Source organism: Mytilus galloprovincialis, chromosome 2 (assembly GCF_965363235.1).
Source record: "Mytilus galloprovincialis chromosome 2, xbMytGall1.hap1.1, whole genome shotgun sequence".
Classification (NCBI taxonomy): domain Eukaryota; kingdom Metazoa; phylum Mollusca; class Bivalvia; order Mytilida; family Mytilidae; genus Mytilus; species Mytilus galloprovincialis.
The window spans coordinates 27,053,976-27,077,975 of record NC_134839.1 but is presented as its reverse complement, the minus strand read 5'-3'; the positions used below and the strand labels follow the sequence as shown (position 1 = coordinate 27,077,975).

Sequence of the window (24,000 nt, the reverse complement as noted above, 5' to 3'; positions counted from 1 at the left end):
ATTCACATTTTAAACTGTGATATAGCACTTTTGGAGCGTGGAACATATAAAGAGCGAAAACAAGTCTCTCTGCACTTTAACGAACCATTTTAACAAATCTTTGAGCCAGTTTGATAGGTCTGCAGTTGGACTGTTGTATGACAAAAGTTATGTCCTTTTGACGCTGTGCTGTTCGCTTATTTTCCAGTGGTAGTTCGAATCTCAAACGCATATTTTCCTTCGTTCAATTTTCGGTCCCACCGACAATGTTTGCCATTTTCGTTTGACGTATAACTTCTGTTAACATTTCTGATTTTGATCTGCTTCTGAAAACTATCGTAAACAAAATGAAACAGAAACTGGGTGCACATATTTCAAACTTCTTCTTTTCAAGAACCAATTAAACTAAACTTGGCAGATTCTTCTTTGGCGGCTCTTATAAAGAGTTTTTATTGTTCATTGCCATTTGGAATTATTATCGGTCATTTATAGCGGATATTAAAATTACTTCGTAACACAATTTAAAAAAATTGAGATTTAATCATCGACTGACCAAGAGAAAGAAATAAAGCCATGCAGATATGGTGTTGCTTCAATCATAATGAAAGGAATGAAATATTAAAAAAGAAATCCAGATGTTTTTGCCAGAAAATATTCATATAGGATTGACAGTCTTAACGACTGTCCTATTTGTTTATTGGAAGTACATTTTATTCCTCTTTAAATTTCTGTCTCATTGATTTCAGTACAAGTGCAAGTTTTGGAACACCATATTCAGGAAAATAAAAACTATTTTGTTGTCTGTCCAGTTGATGTCTTCAGCTGCCTATTTATATTTATTCTAATGGAAGATGCCAGATACAAAACATTAGAGAATTGCTGACTTGACAAACATACTGAAGGATAAATTTAACCAAGAAAAAATTAAAAACAGCATATGGTTGAAAAAGACGCCAAAGTTATATGACATATGCAAGCGAGTAATATTCAATAGACCATTACCAATCATTACCGTAACTGCTACAATCAAACTACTCAAACTATAAAATATGGACAAAACTACAAACATGAATTTACAATCTTAACTTGGTATCCGATTCATTACAAATATGCACTTACAATCATAACTAGGGACCTGACTCCCAACAGACATGAACTTACAATCATAACTAGGGATCTGACTCACTACAGACATGAACTTACAATTATAATTTGGGATCTGACTCATTACAGACATGAACTTACAATCATAACTTGGAGTCTGACTCACTACAGACATGAACTTACAATCATACTCTGGAACAGATTCACTACCGACATGAACTTACAATCATAACCTGGGATCTGACTCACTACAGACACGAACTTACAATCAAAACTTTGGATCCGACTCAATACAGACATGAACTTACAATCATAACTTGGGATCTGACTCATTACAGACATGAACTTACAATCATAGCTTGCGATCTAACTCACTACAGACATGAACTTACAATCATAACTAGGGATCTGACTCACTACAGACATGAACTTACAATCATAACTTGGGATATGACTCACTACAGTCATGAACTTATAATCATAACTTGGGGTCTGACTCACTACAAACAAGAACTTACAATCATAACTAGGGATATGACTCACTACAGACAAGAACTTACAATAATAACTGGGGTCCTGACTCACTACAGACATGAACTTACAATTATAATTTGGGATCTGAATCATTACAGACATGAACTTACAATCATAACTTGGAGTCTGACTCATTACAGACATGAACTTACAATCATAACTTGGAGTCTGACTCATTACAGACATGAACTTACAATCATAACTAGGGATCTGACTCACTACAGACAAGAACTTACAATCATAACTTTGGATCCGACTCAATACAGACATGAACTTACAATCATAACTTGGGATCTGACTCATTACAGACATGAACTTACAATCATAGCTTGCGATCTAACTCACTACAGACATGAACTTACAATCATAACTAGGGATCTAACTCACTACAGACATGAACTTACAATCATAACTTGGGATATGACTCACTACAGTCATGAACTTATAATCATAACTTGGGGTCTGACTCACTACAAACAAGAACTTACAATCATAACTAGGGATATGACTCACTACAGACAAGAACTTACAATAATAACTGGGGTCCTGACTCACTACAGACATGAACTTAAAATCATAACTTGGAGTCTGACTCACTACAGACATGAACTTACAATCATACTCTGGAACAGATTCACTACCGACATGAACTTACAATCATAACCTGGGATCTGACTCACTACAGACACGAACTTACAATCAAAACTTTGGATCCGACTCAATACAGACATGAACTTACAATCATAACTTGGGATCTGACTCATTACAGACATGAACTTACAATCATAGATTGCGATCTAACTCACTACAGACATGAACTTACAATCATAACTAGGGATCTGACTCACTACAGACATGAACTTACAATCATAACTTGGGGTCTGATTCACTACAGTCATGAACTTATAATCATAACTTGGGGTCTGACTCACTACAAACAAGAACTTACAATCATAACTAGGGATCTGACTCACTACAGACAAGAACTTACAATCATAACTTTGGATCCAACTCAATACAGACATGAACTTACAATCATAACTTGGGATCTGACTCATTACAGACATGAACTTACAATCATAGCTTGCGATCTAACTCACTACAGACATGAACTTACAATCATAACTAGGGATCTGACTCACTACAGACATGAACTTACAATCATAACTTGGGATATGACTCACTACAGTCATGAACTTATAATCATAACTTGGGGTCTGACTCACTACAAACAAGAACTTACAATCATAACTAGGGATATGACTCACTACAGACAAGAACTTACAATAATAACTGGGGTCCTGACTCACTACAGACATGAACTTACAATTATAATTTGGGATCTGAATCATTACAGACATGAACTTACAATCATAACTTGGAGTCTGACTCATTACAGACATGAACTTACAATCATAACTTGGAGTCTGACTCATTACAGACATGAACTTACAATCATAACTTGGGATATGACTCACTACAGACATGTACTTACAATCATAACCTGGGATCTGACTCACTACAGACACGAACTTACAATCAAAACTAGGGATCTGTTTCACTACAGACATGAACTTACAATCATAACTAGGGGTCTGATTCACTACAGTCATGAACTTATAATCATAACTTGGGGTCTGACTCACTACAAACAAGAACTTACAATTATAACTAGGGATCTGACTCACTACAGACAAGAACTTACAATCATAACTTTGGATTCGACTCACTACAGACATGAACTTACAATCATAACTTGGGATCTGACTCATTACAGACATGAACTTACAATCATAGCTTGGGAGTCTGACTCACTACAGACATAAACTTACAATCATAACTTGGGGATCTGACTCACTACAGACATGAACTTACAATCATAACTTGGGATATGACTCATTACAGACATGAACTTACAATCATAACTTGGGATATGACTCACTACAGACAAGAACTTACAATAATAACTGGGGTCCTGACTCACTACGGACATGAACTTACAATCATAACTTGGGATCTGACTCACTACAGACATGAGCTTACAATCATAACTTGGAATCTGACTCACTACAGACATGAACTTACAATCATAACTTGCGATCTAACTCACTACAGACATGAACTTACAATCATAACTAGGGATCTGACTCACTACAGACAAGAACTTACAATCATAACTTTGGATCCGACTCACTACAGACATGAACTTACAATCATAACTTTGGATCTGTCTCATTACAGACATGAACTTACAATCATAACTTGAGATCTGACTCATTACAGACATGAACTTACAATCATAGCTTTGGATCTGATTCACTACGGTCATGAAGAATATAAATTGTACAAGGACCTAATGCTATTAGATACATTAACTGTTAACACAGAGATATGTCTTGCCTTTTTGTTATTTTGATAATGCAAATGTAGTAATTAAAAAGTTATATTTTAACATGTTAGATATGCAATATGCAGTCAATGAACCATGACTGACAGTACATGGCTTAACAATTTCCATGGAAATGAGATGTGCCAATGCTAATACAACTGCATACCAACTACCATTGACTTATTATAAGGTTTTCCCTTTAAACAAACTTAAAAACAACATTAACTTGTTAACTATGTAAAAGTTTTCAAAGTCAATGAACCATGATGGGTTGGGGCTTTATAATCTCCATGGAAACCAGACTTGCATACCAAAATGTTGCCGAAACACAACATTAACTTGTTACCTATGTAAAAGTTTCAAAGTCAATGAACCATGATGTGTGGGTGGTTTATAATCCTCATGGAAACCAGACTAAATGCCAATAAATTTACATACTAAAATGTTGCAGAAAAAAAAGCTTTTCAGTATAAAAGAGAACTACATCAGGAAATCACTGATACACAAACATGTATGTTTTTATTTCCATCTGTTTCTGAGAAATGTTAAACTTTACATCATTCAGGATGCAAGTCTTTTTGTAAATATTGATGTATTCTATACATTATATTTCTGTCAAATTTTGTTTTTTCATTATACTCAGCCATACAAAAACGATGATTGTGTACAAACACTGGTTTCCCCCTGCCATCTGTAATTATGCTTGTCCTAATGCAAAAACTTGTTGCATTTTATGTTTTTTCAATTTTGTCCATCAAAGCCAATCTAGACTGATTAAGTTTAAGAGCAGATATATTGTATTAACACTTGTACATTGATGGAGACAATATGTTGATCTTTGTATGTATTTTGTTGTATCATTGCTGTCTCATTAACATATAATCCCACTTTTTCTTTTGTACACATGTAGCATAAGCTACATATTAATGCAAATTATACTAAGAGTGGGTTTTTTTTTGTTTTTTTTTTAAGTTTGTGTGAACAAATACATTAAAAAACAATATTTTAAAAGTAACAAGAATGTGTCCATAGTACATGGATGCCAGACTAGCACTATCACATACTATTTTCAGTGGACCGTGCATTTGGGGTAAAAACTCTAATTTGGCTTTTCAATTAGAATGATCATATCTTGGGAACATTTGTACTGAGTTTCATGTTGATTGGACTTCAACTGCATTAAAAAAATACCTTGACCAAGACAAACCAACAGAGGCACAGACCAAAAAACATAACACCTTAAGTGGGGAAAGAAAAACACTACTTTACAGCACACATGTATTCACATGGGATTTTTCTCATCATAGAGCACATTTGATTTTAAATATGCTTTTTATGATTTCTTTTTAATTGTATCATTTGACTGTCTAATCTTTTTGAATCTACCTGTGAGTGCATTTTATCGAGACAATTAAAAAGAGAATTCATTCATGTAAAATAAGGAAACAAAATCAACTGAAAATATATATTTATTTAAAACAACAAATTTCTCAGTGAGAATATATCGCTTTCAGTTTTGTGGCCAGAAAACTGTCTTACAAAGTTCTACATTGCCCTAGAATTGTGTTGATGAAGCGTTCTCTATTTTGTCTTTTTAAAGTTTTCTGGCCCTGAAGACATACAAAACCCTTTTTTGTTAAGAATGTCTTTATATATCAAAGGTGTGTTAAATAAACTACCTGATTACATGCAGAATATATTTCATTATTGCTTCATCTTATTTTTAACAAATCATATGCTATATTTTTTTTTGATATCTAGCAAAAATAAGAGGGACCTACTGTGGACACAAAAATTATTTATATCGAATAGTTTGTTCCATTTATAGATCACTATTCATAAACAAACGGGGTGTTGTAAGACAAACTACAAACAAATAAACCAAATAAAGGATCTGCCCAAAATATGTTATATCAATAATCTCAAATAACCTGAGACAAATTGCAAATTTTGATTGGTTAATACAAAGGAAATAATTTAATCTATCCCATGTAAAATACTCTATTACCTTTCAGAGTTGTTTGATCAAGTGTGCACTTTATAAAATACTGATGGTTGGTATATGCACAAGTAGTCATAGTTTATTACTTTAAATTTGAACTTTAATAGACAGTAATAACAGAACATTCAGTATAATATATTAAATATCTGAGAGGATGATAGAGCAGATTGCTACCCCCAAAACAATACATTGTCAACCTTGTCTTTATCTCAGTTGACAATGTTTTCTCAAGTTAAGAATCTGGTCTATCACCCTCTCAGCTATGTTTTACTTATATAGTAAGAATTTTGTTTTATTTAAGTATTCTGTTATGATTTAAGTGTTTGTTTTCCTGTGGTTGTTTTTAACGACATCTTTTGTCCTTAACTGCTTGAGATAAAAGGGGTGGTTGAAAACACTTGTTTAACATTGCCACACTTGTCAAGTCCGAATCACATCAAAGAACAAATTTCTTTTCATTTGCCAGCTATTACAAATCGGGGTTGGTGCTTTCTGTTGAATATATAAACACCTGGACCATTGTTAAAAGCTGTATAGTGACCTCTAGATGTCTTTATTAATATATGTCAGCAACGTATAACCCATATTTACTTGGATTCATAAAAAAGTATTTTATTTGTGGATAATAGCACCAACATATAGATACCAAAGAATTAGTACATCACACAAAACACAGGTTCTATTATTTATAAACAGTTTCAATAATTAATGTAAATACACAATAATAGATTTGATTTTTCAGGTCCTTAATAGATGTGTAGTTAAATAAATAAAACTGTCTTTTTGAGTGCCTAATCTGAAAATATCACAGATTGGTTACACTAACAGATGGGACATGAAAGAAGATGGTACAATCTTGGCTCTAAATGGCATTAAAATCAAATGTAATTTAATGCCTTTTAAATAGCATAGTGAAATGTTTAATCTGTGTTTCCAATAAAACCATTCCTGTTTTATTAAAAAATATACCATTTAATTGGTAATACACCCATCAGTTGACTGTTACATACCAAATTTTGATTGTAAATTTACAGGACTGTAAATGCCACAAATGTAGGTGTCTCTTCTTCAGTTGTAAATCTATTTAATGTGAGGCTAAAATACACCTTTTAATGTTAATAAATATGCTCCTTTTATGATTTGCTAGGATATTTTTTTTTGTCAATCCCTATTTGCCTAATTTTGAAAATGAGATTTTTGATACATACAGTTGTATGTGTGTTAAGGAGGACTTTCATGCCAGTATTTCACATTATAACAATATGACATGTTAAAATATATTCTGTTTTCAACTATAATTCAATAACTTTTTTTGAAATTTCTACCTTATGAACTATAATAAATTATATAAAATATACATGTATGCATCTTTCTAAATACTACTAAACTCCACAAAATAAGTTCATACATAGAACCTTACACATAAAATGAAAATAACGGTATCTTCATTAGACACATACATTCTGAAGAAAAATCTTATATTTACAGAATAATAATGATAAATAAAATATGATCATTATTTTATTAACAATATTTATACTATAAATTCAGAAATTACTTTGATATTCTTAATAATGTTAGCTACCCAACAGTGTACATAGAAATTCCTCATTCTTTTTTCTGCACAGTTTTTTCAATCATTGCTCTAAATATTTAAATTAATCATATGTAATTTTAACTGGTTGGAGAATCAGTGTCTCGAGTAAATAATCTGCCTTGCAAGACTCACTGAAAGACTATATTTCATATTTTAGCTAGAATTCAACTGCATTTTTAGCATGCAAAGTCTCCCTATTGTAGTACAAGTGCTGATAAACTGAAAATATTTGTACCTACAGATTTTAACTAATGAGACCACGCTTGTCCATCAAGGCCATAAATATTTTTGTTTGGTAACATTAAGAAAAGAATACACAAATTAATTTCTGAAAGTACAGTACAATTATTATGTGCTGATATATTTTTAATGCATTGATGTAAAAATAATTATCTCTTTTGATGAAAAAATGATGTAAAAATAATTATCTCTTTTGATAAAAAAAAATAATTTCTATCAACAAAATATAACAAAACATTTGTGACCTTGTAGCTGGACTATCACAGCCTAAATAATATAAGGGTAAATCATAAACAAACAGATAACATAAAACAATTGATGATTTCTTCATCTTCTGTTATCACACTTAAATTTCTAAATTATTATTCTGACTACTGACATAAACAAGACATTACAAATAAAATGTTTTATAAAGTAGAAGTCCACAGTCATTGAAGCCTTAATAGAGACAATTACTAATGGGGTGGTGTGGTGGCAAGTTATGGTTGTCACTTTACTCTTTAAAATATTAATAGGTTTAATATTTCATACTTCATACCATTTTATTTTTCTCCTTTATTCAAGTTATTAAAAAAATCAGTTCGCATAGAGACATTTGAATGTTTAACTACCGGTGGGTTTTTTACTTTTAATTCTAAAAAAATATTACTGTTAAACAATATATCTAATCCGACATTAAATCTTAGAATTTGTTTATGAATTTTCCAACTGATATATGGGAGTAAAACAAACTAAAAATACAAGTGCTCCAGATTGAATTAAAGAATAAAATAGAGACAGAAAAGGTTCTAATTTTGATAAAAATTGCTAATAAATATCATTGATAGCTTCAGAAGAGGTGAATATCTCGACAACACTTCTGACAGCTACTGGTATCCATCTATTGTAATCAATATGGCTGAATCTAATATTTTGAAATAAAGGAAAATTAATAATCAATCTCCCATACCAAGTATCATTCAAATCCTCACATAAATTCATAATGGATATTTACCAATAAAGTGAAACATTCTTTCCACTGATAACAATTCAAAATAAAATATTGTGTCACTTAATATAATAATCAATAGTACTACATTTTATAAAATTTTTAATATTACTACTAGACTCAACATACTCTATACATTTGTATATGCAACCACAAACAACCTAACAAATTAATCAAATATATATAATATATGAATATGATCTGATGAAATGAAAATTCAATGGCACAAAAGATATAAAATGGTCGGATAATGAAACAAGAGTGCACACGCTGAAATGTCTCGCCTTCTATACTAATCATTGATATTATGTTGATAGTCCTAAGTATAAAGCTTTATTACAACTGTCTCATAAACTTAACATTAACCTAGATAACTAAACAAAGACCAATGAACCATGAAAATGAGGTCAAGGTCAGATGAACCATGCCAGGCAGACATGTACAGCTAACAATGCTTCTATACAACATATATAGTTGACCTATTACTTATAGTTTAAGAAAAATAGACCAAAACACAAAAACTTAACACTGTGCAATGAACCGTGAAAATGAGGTCACGGTCAAAGAAACCTGCGCTACTGACATAAAGATCATAAAATATTTCCATACACCAAATATAGTTGACCTATGGCATATAGTATTAGATAAAAAGACCAAAACTCAAAAACTTGACTTTTACCACTGAACCATGAAAATGAGGTCAAGGTCACATGACATCTGCCCGCTAGACATGTACACCTTACAATCATTCCATACAACAAATATAGTAGACCTATTGCATAAAGTATGAAAAAAACAGACCAAAACACAAAAATTTAACTATAACTACTGAACCATGAAAATGAGCTCAAGGTCAGATGACACCTGCCAGTTGGACATGTACACCTTACAGTCCTTCCATACACTGAATATACTAGCCCTATTGCTTATAGTATCTGAGATATGGACTTGACCACCAAAACTTAACCTTGTTCACTGATCCATGAAATTAGGTCGAGGTCAAGTGAAAACTGTCTGACAGACATGAGGACCTTGCAAGGTACGCACATATCAAATATAGTTATCCTATTACTTACAATAAGAGAGAATTCAACATTACAAAAAATCTGAACTTTTTTTTCAAGTGGTCACTGAACCATGAAAATGAGGTCAAGGACATTGGACATGTGACTGACGGAAACTTCGTAACATGAGGCATCTATCTACAAAGTATAAAGCATCTAGGTCTTCCACCTTCTAAAATATAAAGCTTTTAAGAAGTTAGCTAACACCGCCGCCGCCGCCGCCGCCGCCGGATCACTATCCCTATGTCGAGCTTTCTGCAACAAAAGTTGCAGGCTCGACAAAAATTATTGCTGCTAGATATATTGGCACTGTAAAGAATTTTACATACTTTAATCATTAGATGAGAAAAATGTTGGTCCCTCTTCATAAAATATATGTAGTGAATGTCAGACTTCTTCAAATGGTTTAAAACTGACATGTAAATGTGGTTCTTATAAACAATTTGGAATTTCTTCTTTTAAAGAAAGTTATCAGTGTTTAGGACAAACAAAAAAAGTTTTTTCCATTATATCCATAAAAATGGCAAAAAATAGTAAAAACTCCATCTTCTGACAGATATTATAAAATTCTCATTCATTATACATCAATAGTTTACTTTATGAAATCGTTCAAAAATACAATCTTCATGTCTATCAATATATAAAATCTATCATACAAAAAAAAATCACAGAAATTTGCACCCAACAAAATAATTTGTTACATATTAGTTAAATACTGAATAATACTCAATATATATAATTGAAATATATCACAAAAATGTAATAAACATGATTTTATTAACAGTATGTTTCCCGTACTTGGGAACATTTTGACAGTATGGGTTATCTCCCTTCACCAATTTACTGAGGGATGATAGTATGTAACAAACCGATAATGTTTGCAGACGGTAATATGGACCAATGTGAACCAATTCATAAGCAAAGTTCCCAAACTTTTTCATGATTTATAAAATAATGTGATTTGTTCAAAATCATTCTTTTTTTGTAGCTTGCTAAAAACCTTAAATTAAAGTAATTTCCCTCTTGCCACCTTGAAGGAAACACCTACTTATTTTGCATGTGTAAATTGGCTAAAGGTTTACAACTGGCATCATTATTTTTCCAGTAAAATATGCTATAATCTTTCATATATACTAGTATTAATAATGTTATTTGTGTTAATGACAGTGTTCATTGACATCAACAACAACCGCTCGTTTCCATCCAAACATAAAATAACCAGCCCCAGCTCCTAAGATGACCGCTAAACACAACCATACATTGTAGGTCATAAATGCCAACATAAGGCAATAGCTGATAAACACTTGTACTACATGAAGGATCGTCTGTATGAAGTGGGAGGAGCTTATTATTTGTTGCCTACAAACAGAAAACAAATTATTGTACATAATGTCTGAAAAATAGAAAAATATTAATAAAATAATATGCAAATATCTAAAATTACTAGTATCATTTGCATTATTCAGATGATTTCCTAACAATATCAACATTTTGTAGAGAAGAAAATGTACCAAACTCAAACGTTATTCCTGATTTCAAATTAAAGTTCAAATAGAAAATCCATTGTCATTATACATTTTATATCATCTAAAAGATTAGTATGAGTGCTATGGGATATTACGAAATATCTTATCCCAACATTATTTACTCATTTCCTCCAAACAATTTTCTGACAGACGCAATATGTGAGAAGAAAAGGATATCTATCAACACAATTTTCATTCAATGCCTATATTTATGAGAAGCAGATAAGTGATGCAAGAACTGTGTACAACTCTTTGCATAGAATTTCAATAAAAAAAAGCAATGCCAAGGTTTTACGACCTTAAGTGCTACAAACAAATTGTAACAACATAAAATGGTGCTAATTTTAATGCATTTCCATAAATAAATTTAAGGTCTCTACATTAACTGAACAGGTGCAGTGTCTGTTGTCATGCTGCAATCATTTAGACAGATCATATGTTCAATAGCCAGTTTTTCATCATGGTCTGACTGTATATACTGTTAATAACACTTGAGTCTAAGAAAATGTGCAAAAATTGCCATTGAGACAAATACAGTAAATATTAGCATTCCCTGATGATCAACAAGTTTGTAGAAATTGAGAAAACAGGGGGACTGGTAATCAAATAAACTTTTACAGTATATACAATAATTACATTTTGAATTATGTTATAAAGATCAAATGCACACAAAATGTTTTACATCTGTTTTCATGGATTTGAAGACAAAAATCAATTATAAAGTTAGTTTATTATGCTGCATACATAAGTATGTTAAGGAGACTTGAGGGTACACAAAATCAACCAAAAAAAACCCAATTCGGTTTGGCCCCAAATGATTTTTAATATGTTTATATCATTGAAAAAGCTCGAAATTATTTCCCTTTGGTGAAAATATGACATTTATTTGCATTAAAATTGAAATAACTTTTTTTACTCATCAATGACCTATTTTAAAAAAATTATTTCATTCAAATAAACTGTAATTAACCTAAACTATTGTAAAATTTAAGCGATTTCTGTAATTTAGTTATTTTTTTATTTTGATATTACTTTTTTTTCTCCTATTAGTTCAACAGAAAAACAAAAATGCATGCTTCTGTAAGATTAAATTAACGGTGACCTCATATTTTTATTTTATTTTTCCATTGAGTAGAAGATAAAATTCATTTAAAGAAAAAAAATAGCAAAATCCTTAATTAAAAAAAAAAGAAGATTTGTACCTGCGAGCTCCCTTAAATGCAATAGATATACATGTAGTTTATCACTGATTATATATGTTAATAAAACATGCAAAAATATCAGCTAAAACTCCCAAATCAAACATACATGTACTACAGAAACAATTACTGTTAACCACTTTTCTTGCAACTAATAAGTTCAATTTCTAATCAATTCTACTAAAAGGTATTTGAACAATTATTCAATATGGAAATCATTTTGCTAGAATGGAACATGTTTCTGCAGGCCAATTTACATGTATCTTGAAGAACATAAGTTCAATCCAATTAATCTTGGTTTCAACACTTTACATTTTTAAAACATGTAAAGCTTTTTATAAATAAAACAGAATTGATCACTAGCAAGAAAATTGGTTAACAGATGTTTTTTGGTTACAATAATTAACAATAACATGCTTTGTTAGTAAGAACATGATTAAATAACAACATGCCTTGTTAGTACGAACATGATTAAATAACAACATGCCTTGTTAGTAAGAACATGATTAAATAACAACATGCCTTGTTAGTACGAACATGATTAGAATGAAATTCGAAACAGTGTGGCTGTGGCCATTGATTGACACATTAAAATCATCCATTGACTGGGACAATTTACATGAACGTTTGTCTGTAACGACCACCGTTCACGACGTACCTACGATAGACATTTAAACTGTGGGGTCACCAAAGGTTTCTTTACGCCTTTAATTATAAAATAATTCAAAAAATTAACCAGGAATAACCTTTATGTTTTGATTTATATAATTGATATAAATCAAAACATCGTGTTATTTCTGATTAGTTTTTCGAATTACTTTATTAAGGTGTTGAGAACCTTTGGTGACCCCATAGTTTAAGTGTCTTTAAAAAGTACACAGTGAGCAGTGGTCGTTACATACAAACGTTCACCTAAATTGTCCCAGTCAATGGATGAATTTAATGTGTCAATCAATGGCCACAGCCACACTGTTTTGAATTTCATTCTAAATAACAACATGCCTTGTTAGTACGAACATACACCATACTTAAGTTAGTATTATACCACAACATAAGCATGCTACTCAATCCAAGAGAAACTGTAATGTAGTAAGATTCTATATCTATAGAACTTTTTCAGTTGAACTTTCTTCCCCATAAGGTATAACTAAATTTCCTGTTGAGTTACCAAACACAAAACTTGACGGTAATTATTTAGAGTTACTAAGCAAAGAGATGTGAAAATATGCCATTTTTTTTACTAAAGACAAATGGAAAATCAAATGAGGATACTAGTAGTTACAGGGTTTGTGTATGTCAAAATTGAAATTAAAATACTAGTTGTAAATTAACCTTTTGTTTTTGAACCATCCACATTTGAATTAAATTGTTGAAGAATTAAAAAGATGCAATAAATTAAAAAAAAAAAAAACTTTATAAATGTCCTCTTATGATTCATTTGATTTGAAGCCATTCATGAAAGAGTTCTATAAATACATATTGAAAAAATCAGCTAAAGTAGAGTAAAAGGGAGTTAACTCAAACAAAAATAAAACTTTATATGACTGGTTACAACATTACTGACAGTTTACCTTGCTATCTCCTTTGTATGATATATATTTCCAGAACATTCATATCTTTTGAAAAAAAAATGTAACATTGTAAAATTGTTTAATTCAAAAGAAATGTATAATCTAATACTGTTCAAAGAAACAAATACATCATTATCAATAATATTTGTTTCAGTAGAAGTGTAAAAAATTTTTTTTTTTAAATATATACAAAAGAATAAGTTAAATTTTCTTAAGCATCAATCTGATTACTACTACATTTGTACTATATAGCTAACTTAGCATTAAAGCGTAACTTATTTAGCTTCCACACATGCTAAATGAAAATTGTGAAAGAAATACCCGTTTATTTTATCTTGTGTAAATTTACGATACTCAATGCCATCAGCAAGTTTTTCAACTGTTTGCCTGTCAATATGTATCAAATCAAATTTAATTTCTTCATATGTACAATACAGAAAATAATGAGAAATATAATATCATTTTTGTAAAAGTGATCTGGTTTTCTCCAAACTCAAATATTACCTCAAGAACCATTGAAAATTAGATAGGTTAAAAATGTATAAAACCCCATGCTCTACATGCAGTTATCCATCTTTTCAAACACCCACCAGATGACTTATATCTGAATAAATACACCATTAAACCTTCTCAATCAATAATATAATTAATAAGGACCCAAGCTTTACATTAACCATATTAAAAACATTTTTATAAAAGAAATATAAAGTCTAGTGGGGAAATGAGGAATCACAATCATAGACATATGACCTAAAACAACAAATTAAAGGGTATAATTTGGGAAATGATCAATCTTCATCATTTAAAAACTACATCAGTTTTATAGCAGTTGAAATTGTGATCTGCTAAAGTGCTAATAAATTTTGTCTGTTTATTTTTTAATTTAGCTTTGTTTGAAAAAAGTTGTTTATCAAATATCCTGCTGATTTGAAATTGTTAATCTATCTATAGTCTGTACAAGAACTATTAAGAAAATAATCCAAAACATTTGTGGGAGATTTCTATCTTTTCATAATAGGTAAGGGAAATAACCCCAACACACTTCTCCATAGTAAGGGAGATAACAAATGGCAAGGGAGATAATTTATACACCTACCCATTAGATTTGGCTGACTGTGGATCTATGACCATTGTATCTGTTGATGTATGAGTATATTTTGAGATGGTAGCTTCACTTTGATAGTTTGGTGTCAAAGCTTTTCGTAGGAGATGTTCTCTAAAAACTTTTAATCCCTCATAGATGAGTGCTAGAATGAATATGACTATGCAAGCACCAACCATTTCTGAAAAATACAATCAAATTCATAAAATATTTATATTTTTCTTCCTTTTTTTGTATAAAAAGGTTGAAATGGATGTATTTTTTTAACTTGAAGATATGCATTCAAGTAAAAATAGAAATAATGTCTTTGATGATTTTTTGGGGAAATTAAATGCTGCTTAGCTATTACTACATGTAATTGGGATGATTTCTGCAATCATGGACATAATAAATCTCTAATTGGCAATCAATTCTATCCATATGATAATTAAACATGTATTTTAGTACATGTAGTGTCAGTTCTCAATAGAAATAATTTGTCTATTAGCAAACAATTTTCTATTGATGTGCTTTTTTCAAATTTGTCTCTAGTCAAATTCTTTATTTCTAGCGGTATGTGATAATTAAAAATACAAAAATAAATCAAAGAGCTGAACAGCTCTGAGGGAAAAGACGGCCATTGTTTCAATTTTTAGGGGGGTATCAGTGTTCTCCCCAGGCCGATATGACGCTGCGGTGCCGCAGCGCCTTCTTAATATTTTCTTAGATCCCGCAGCGTCTTAATTGGCTGCTGTCCCTTAATACTTGATCCCGCAGCGTCTTAATTTTCACATTTTCATTATAAATATTGATTAAAATTGACAAGCTGCTGATCACCGCTGAGAGGTCAGTCAGTGTTACGCAGCGCCTTCTTAATATTTTCTTAGATCCCGCAGCGTCTTAATTGGCTGCTGTCCCTTAATACTTGATCCCGCAGCGTCTTAATTTTCACATTTTCATTATAAATATTGGTTAAAATTGACAAGCTGCTGATCACCGCTGAGAGGTCAGTCAGTGTTACGCAATAACTGATAACAAGTTTTACCTGAGCCACACTTATCTCAGCCTTATCGGACTATGTTATCATGTAATAGCGTAAACGATTATTAAAAAGATAGATATGTGTAGAAGAAAATTAATAAAAATAAAAACTTCAGTGCAGAATTTGAAGAAATAGATCGCAAATACATTGTATTTTCGCATCGTGTGTGTGATCACTTGACCATTTACGTAACAGATTTTTTCATTGGTCGAGAAGAAGAATCTATTTTAACACGACCAATGAACGCACTGATTACACGTGATAAATTTGAATACACATGGATAAAGATATTTACGATGAAAATTATGAATGAGAGTATTTGTAGATGAAAAAAATAAAATAAACTTTGATTAAAGATAAATAGGAGTCATTATTTTAATAGAAAGTGAAGAAATGTTGCTTGCAAGGTAAATTCGTCTCAAACTCGTGTTTTTAGAAATAACCAGGTGCTCTGCAGGGCGCAGCTTTATACGACCGCAGAGGTCGAACCCTGAACAGTTGGGGCAAGTATGGACAAAACATTCAAGCGTGATACAGCTCTCAATTTGGATTGTGATCAAATTTTTGTTATTACATGGTTTTTTTTTACACAAAACATATGTCAAGATTTTACAAATCAATTAAAGATTTCTTCTTCAAACTTTTCAAATCTAAAATTAAATAGTTGACACAGCATAGGTTTCTGACACAGAATGAATGTGGTCTAATGAACTTAAAAGTTTTTTTTTGCCTTTGAGCAATTCACTATGCTGTTGAATATTAATCCTCTCAAAAAAATGTTTGAAGAAATTTTCTTTTTATTTATGAAATCTGAAATGAGAAAAATTTAAACCCCCCCCCTTTTTTTCACATCCCCGTTTCCCTTTTTCCAAAACTGATATCAATTCAAATTTCTAATGGAGTTTGCAACAATAACTACTCTTTTAAATACATCATAAAATATTAAAATGTAAAATAAAGTGCTTGTTATCACTGAATGGTAAAGATTGGTTGGTAGTAAAAGTGAATATACATTGTTTATTGTATAAAACAATAAAAAAAACTTCATCAGCAACATTTTATATTGGTAAATTTCCAATGAAGTTATTTACATAAAGTTATTGGCAAATAAAAATAGAAAATGACATCATAGTCATGTCTGGCAAATGTCCAACATACATTATCTAAAAACATTTTAGATAAGATAAGGAAAAAAAGCTTCATCAGCAACATTTTATATTGGCAAATTTCCAATGAAGTTATTTACATAAAGTTATTGGCAAATAAAAATAGAAAATGACATCATAGTCATGTCTGGCAAATTTCCAACATATATTATCAACTACTATTCTATACAAAGAAAGATAACTCCAATTGAAAATTAATTGCTATTGCACAATATTGTGCAATTAGATATTTCTTGCTATTGTGCAATACTGTGCAATTGAAAATTTCTTGCTATTGCACAATACTTGATATGGAATCCTGATTTGGACCAACTTGAAAACTGGGCCCATAATCAAAAATCAAAGTACATATTTAGATAAAGCATATCAAATAAGCCCAAGAATTTAATTTTTGTTAAAATCAAACTTAGTTTAATTTTGGACCCTTTGGACCTTAATGTAGACCAATTTGAAAACTGGACCAAAAATTAAGAATCTACATACACAGTTAGATTTGGCATATCAAAGAACCCATTTATTCAATTTTTGATGAAATCAAACAAAGTTTAATTTTGGACCCCCATTTGGACCAACTTGAAAACTAGGCCAATAATTAAAAATCTAAGTACATTTTTAAATTCAGCATATCAAAGAACCCCAAGGATTCAATTTTTGTAAAAATCAAACTAAGTTTAATTTTGGACCCTTTGGACCTTAATGTAGACCAATTTGAAAACGGGACCAAAAATTAAGAATCTACATACATAGTTAGATTCGGAATATCAAAGAACCCCAATTATTCAATTTTTGATGAAATCACACAAAGTTCAATTTTGGACCCTTTGGGCCCCTTATTCCTAAACTGTTAGGACCAAAACTCCCAAAATCAAACCCAACCTTCCTTTTATGGTCATAAACCTTGTGTTTAAATTTCATAGATTTCTATTTACTTATACTAAAGTTATGGTGCAAAAAACAAAAATAATGCTTATTTGGGCCCCTTTTTGGCCCCTAATTCATAAACTGTTGTGACCTCAACTCCAAAAATCAATCCCAACCTTCCTTTTGTGGTCATAAACCTTGTGTTAAAATTTCATTGATTTCTATTTACTTATACTAAAGTTATTGTGCGAAAACCAAGAATAATGCTTATTTGGGCCCTTTTTTGGCCCTTAATTCCTAAACTGTTGGAACCAAAACTCCAAAAATCAATCCCAACCTTCCTTTTGTGGTCATAAACCTTGTGTCAAAATTTCATAGATTTCTATTCACTTAAACTAAAGTTATAGTGCGAAAACCAAGAAAATGCTTATTTGGGCCCTTTTTGGCCCCTAATTCCTAAAATGTTGGGACCAAAACTCCCAAAATCAATCCCAACCTTCCTTTTGTGGTCATAAACCTTGTGTGGAAATTTCATTGATTTCTATTCACTTTTACAAAAGTTAGAGTGCGAAAACTAAAAGTATTCGGACGACGATGACGACGACGACGACGCAGACGACGATGCCAATGTGATAGCAATATACGACCAAAAAATTAAAATTTTTGCGGTCGTATAAAAATGATCATTGAACATCAATCGAAAATCCGTGCGTCTGGAAATATGTGTACGGATTCGCTGCAGCTTCTGTATAATGTCACTAGTAAATAATTTCAATGCTTTTAACTTTAAAGAATTTGTAAAGTTTCGTTTATATCTACCTGCAAAAGATAGGTTTTAAGAATACGGAAGGGCGTAATGTCAAACTACGGAAACTAGTCAGCTGTTCATTAAAACATTTTTGTTTTAAAAAGTTGTATACCAAGTATCTTAACTGTAATCGATTTTATTAATTCTGAATGAACATGTTCTCTGCTAATAACAAATGGTTGACTTCTAAGCTAAAGGCAGATGATGGAAGAAGATTTTTTTTCAACCAAACGACTTCTAATAAAAGGGGGAATACACCTTCCTCTACACTGTCAGTATAAGCAGATGTCATTGCTTCTCCTACCAACCGAGCCAAAGTTTTATTAGCAAGTGATAACAGCAAGCACCATGTTTCTGGTTTCAATGACTCATGGCTTATAAATGTTAAAGGGGTATAAGCAAAAGTTATTGTACATTTGTTGTAAGAGGGGGTTTTCAACCCTATTAAAAGAGGATAAAGACAAAATTGAGGAACAGACTGTCCAACAAAATAACACTATCTTGAAACAATATAATTCCTAGAAGGAGCAGAGTACAGAGATGAATATTTATATTTTAACTTCTTTAATTGACTGAATATGAATAACTTTTGTGTTTAAAATCAATTTATTTCATATATATATGTATATTCTTGTAATTCATTTATACTCTGCATTATTAAACACATAACACAAAACATTATTATTCATATAAAGCATGTCATGTTTTGTAACTGATTGCTTCAGATCACACAAGTTCACTCTAAAAAAAGAGTTACGCGCCCTTGAATATAGCGCCTTAAAAAAATCCTGGGGAGAACACTGGGTATCTTTTGATAGTCTACATACAAAGAATGAGCAAAAGAACAGCTAGAACATATAGAAAGGTTAACAATAATGAAACTAATTGTTGTTTATTGTTATTTCATTTCCTTAGTCAAGAATTCATCATAGAGAAAATTTGGACCAATGAGATCTGCACCTTCTAAATCAAAACATTTGATTAAAGTTGGGAGTTAATTATCTAAAATTCAATTGAATTTAACAACTACTACAATGTATTTTAGAATTTTAATTATGTACAACTGAACGGCAGGCTAAGACCATTCTCAATTTTTTGTGACAGTATTCTCAAGAAAGTGAGGACTGAAAAATCTATTCAGTTTTAATTTTCCATTGATAAAGTTCCCAGTTACAACTCTCATCACAGGGATATGTGTACTTATAAAATCAAATATGATTGATATAAGCTGTGTGAAGTTTGTTTCCAGATCCCACATTTTGATATATCTGTAAAATTCATGAATAAATAGCTTTAAACTACAAAAAGCAATATTTAAAAAAAAAATGAAAAAAAAAAATGACCACTACGATAATTATGTTAATACGCAAAATTATTTTTTAATTGATGACTACTTATCATATATATACTTAATGTGACATTTTAGTGTTCAGATACATTAACTTTCATTTTTGTGGGTAATTAAATTACTCATCAATTGAGGTGCTCCTTAATTGGAGAAAGATTCTAAAAACATAACTTTACAGAAAGAATGAAAACTGCAGTTGCTCTCCCCAATCTCAATAGGTATAAACTACAAAAAGCAACATTTAATTTTTTTTAATTTTTTTTTTAACCATTTCAATAATTATGTTGGTACACAAAATTTTTTTTATATAGAAGACTACTTATCATATCCTAAATGCCACATTTTAAGTGTTCAGAAACATTTACTTTGATTTTAGTGTATAATTACTCATCAATGGAGGTGCTCCTGAATTGGAGGAACAGAAACAGCAAGTTTACATTTAACAAATACGGATTTTAAATTAGTATACAAGTACTGTGACTGGTTTTTATAATGAATAAAGGATATCCCTGTGTGGCATTCCAACAATGATGTCACTAGGTTAGATATATTTAGAACAATTCGTAATACTGATTTTTCCGGACTGTAAAAGAAACGTATATAGTGTAAGGGAAAGCTCAATATACGATAATTTCACGAGAAACAGAAGGGAAATGTGTAAAAAATATATTTAAAGTCAATCTGTTCTCCTTGTCGTCAATTTCAGTATGACATTTTGAGGGGGTTTCCAAACTATCAAAACAAAATGATTGACGTGAGGGAATGATACTCTGGCCAACCCCATTAGGGAATTGACGGCTTCAAGCCGTCTTTCCCCAAAAACCAAAATAAATGTATAACAGTCATTAATCTTATAAAACAATGGTTATTAGTATTATTTCAAGACATTTATCCAACATAACATAATTGTTATTTGACAACACCTGTGAGTCACCTGTCTACAGTTTATCTTGTGTATCATATAGAATAGAATATTCAGTTTATAGGTATTCTATGAGCTAATTGAGATTCTTGGTGTATATCTAAAATAAAGCATGAAGACTTAATCAAATTTTACAATAACAGATGAGCTTAACAACTCTATTGCCAAAACATGTATTAAAACCGTTGAAACCCTTATATTGTCTAATTTCAATGGGCCAAATTCTACATGTATTATTCAACCCTAACCAAACTTATACTTAATCTACAAATAACTTCAAATAACATGATTACAGAAAATGTCTTTACATAAAGTCAGCAAAATTATATCACAACCTAATTGAAAAAGATAGAGGAAAACATTGAAACTCAATAACTTTTAAAGTCTGTGGTTCATATCTGAACAGGAACAAAACATACTCATGAACTGTAAATCTAATATACTTAACCCATTAATAAAACATGTGCATGACGAAAGTTCATAACATATGCATGTACATGAATATTTTTTTAGAGATAAGTAGGAGAATTCAAGAGTGACTGATGTGACGACAGACATATCAAGCCTTGTTTAAAGAGGACTATATTTGTTGAGGGGCCAGCTGAAGGACGCCTTTGTGTGCGTGAATTTCTCGCTGCATTGAAGACCTGTTGGTGACCTTCTGCTGTTGTCTGTTCTATGTTCAGGTTGTTGTCTCTTGACACATTCCCAATTTCCATTCTCAATTTTATAAACAATGCTGCATGCAAATGTTGATATTTCTTATTTTCAAACAGAGCAGTCCAAAGCAGGAGTCCACCTAAGTTATATTATGTTTTTGCTATAGATTGATTGATTGATGCTTGCTTAATGTCCATTGGTCATTTTTCACATGTTTTTGCTATTGCTTGATATTGATAAATGTTTTAATGTTTTACTATTGTGAATATATAAAGAAAGATATCTCTTTAATCTTACCTCCTGCTGTAGATACTAGAGCCTCTTTAAACAGAACATATTCACATGTCCCTGTGTGGAAATACATCTGAAAATAAACCAACAAATCATCAGCATTTAATAACCAGAAACTTAACAGAAAAACAGTAAAAGTATTGCTTGGTTGGTGTACAACACAACTTTAAGCACTATTGGTTATTATAAGGCAGCTAGTTTTATAGGGTGGAGACAGCCCTAGTTCCAACAGAGAACTGTGACCTTTAGTAGGAAAACTAACAATCTTAGTCAATTAAGATTGTAGTTGAGTGCATGCAGTATTTGAATTCCAAACCTCGGTGTTGATAGGATTGTGATACAGAAATAAGACTACTAAGACCACTTTGGTAAAAAAAAAAAAAAACTACATTTTTTACAAGCTTGAAGTATAAATATGTCCAGTGTTTTATTCTATAGATTTCAATGTAACATTCTTATTGTCAATTACACAAATCATTTCATGTTATAGTAAAATCAATACAATAAAAAAGCACCACAGCTTGGAATTTGATTAATATTTGCCCCTCATTAGACTTAATTTCAGGCAGCTTAACATGTTCTTCTCACAACAATATCCCCAGAAATATTCTCTAACATATTAACTGTTAATTGAAAAAAATCAAAAATGTGTCTATCTTTCATTTGAAACCTGAAGCTATTACTAAAATAGGAAATAAATCAAATCTACTCATAATGAAACCATTACTGTACATACAGAAATTATTCCAAAGTTTTTATTAATGCAAAAAATGTAAATGGGTGAGTTTAGTAACAATAAGAATTATTATCGCTATTTTGTGTTACTTGCTTGAGATGAACAATTATTGCTAGAAACTAAGGAGGCACATGGCTTTGCTAATGAAATTGACATGAAATCGACAACGTCGTCATAGGTAAAATAGCAATAAACAGATTATCATTGATGACCATCTCAACTCAATTGCTTTACTCACTTTCGCCGTACCGGCTCAAGCGAGAAAATCAATCTGGTTAGATGATCAACGACAATCTATAAGTATCTTGATATCTGATATCATAATCATGATAATAATTCATCTCACATTTTAGTCCATTCTTCAAAAATCACAATAATAATCAAATGCAATTATTTCAGAATTTATAAAGTATTGAAACATTCATGATCAGAATTACATGTTAATAATAGATAAGGGGATATATATACAAATGAGACAGCAACTCAACAAAATTTCAAAAGACAACTACATGTGTATCCTTAAAATTAAGACACCAATCCATGTCAATTTCTAGTTATCGTCCCAAGTCTAGAAAAAGTACAATTTTTTGATTGAGTTAAGTCTGCCAATTGATATTTTATCATATGTTTTCTTTGTTGTGATGTTATGCTATTGTTTCAGAAAAAGGGAGAAGGTTTGGATCCATTAAAACTTTTAATCCCGCTGCAAATGTTTGCACCTGTCCTAAGTCAGGAATCTGATGTACAGAAGTTGTCGTTTGTTTATGTAATATATACGTGTTTCTCGTTTCTCGTTTTGTTTATATAGATTAGACCGTTGGTTTTCCCGTTTGAATGGTTTTACACTAGTAATTTTGGGCCCTTTATAGCTTGTTGTTCGGTGTGAGCCAAA

General features: G+C 31.0%; 1 protein-coding gene across 6 annotated transcripts in view; it reads right to left on the bottom strand.

Annotated features, from left to right (window-relative positions):
* Positions 1-5,457: 5,457 nt before the first annotated feature.
* Positions 5,458-24,000, bottom strand: part of LOC143063277 (high affinity copper uptake protein 1-like) — a 47,716-nt gene continuing 29,173 nt past the window's right edge. For 4 of the 6 annotated variants that reach the window (XM_076235329.1, XM_076235326.1, XM_076235330.1 and 1 more), the window contains exons 3-6: positions 22,379-22,445; positions 15,290-15,476; positions 14,515-14,580; positions 5,458-11,256 (exon numbers count right to left, since the gene is read on the bottom strand). In XM_076235329.1, coding sequence (XP_076091444.1) covers positions 11,055-11,256; positions 14,515-14,580; positions 15,290-15,476; positions 22,379-22,445 — 522 coding nt within the window. In that variant the 3' untranslated portion in view covers positions 5,458-11,054. Of the gene's footprint in view, positions 11,257-14,193; positions 14,239-14,514; positions 14,581-15,289; positions 15,477-22,378; positions 22,446-24,000 lie in introns of all 6 variants that reach the window. The other 2 variants (XM_076235327.1, XM_076235328.1) reach the window with 2 other exon arrangements.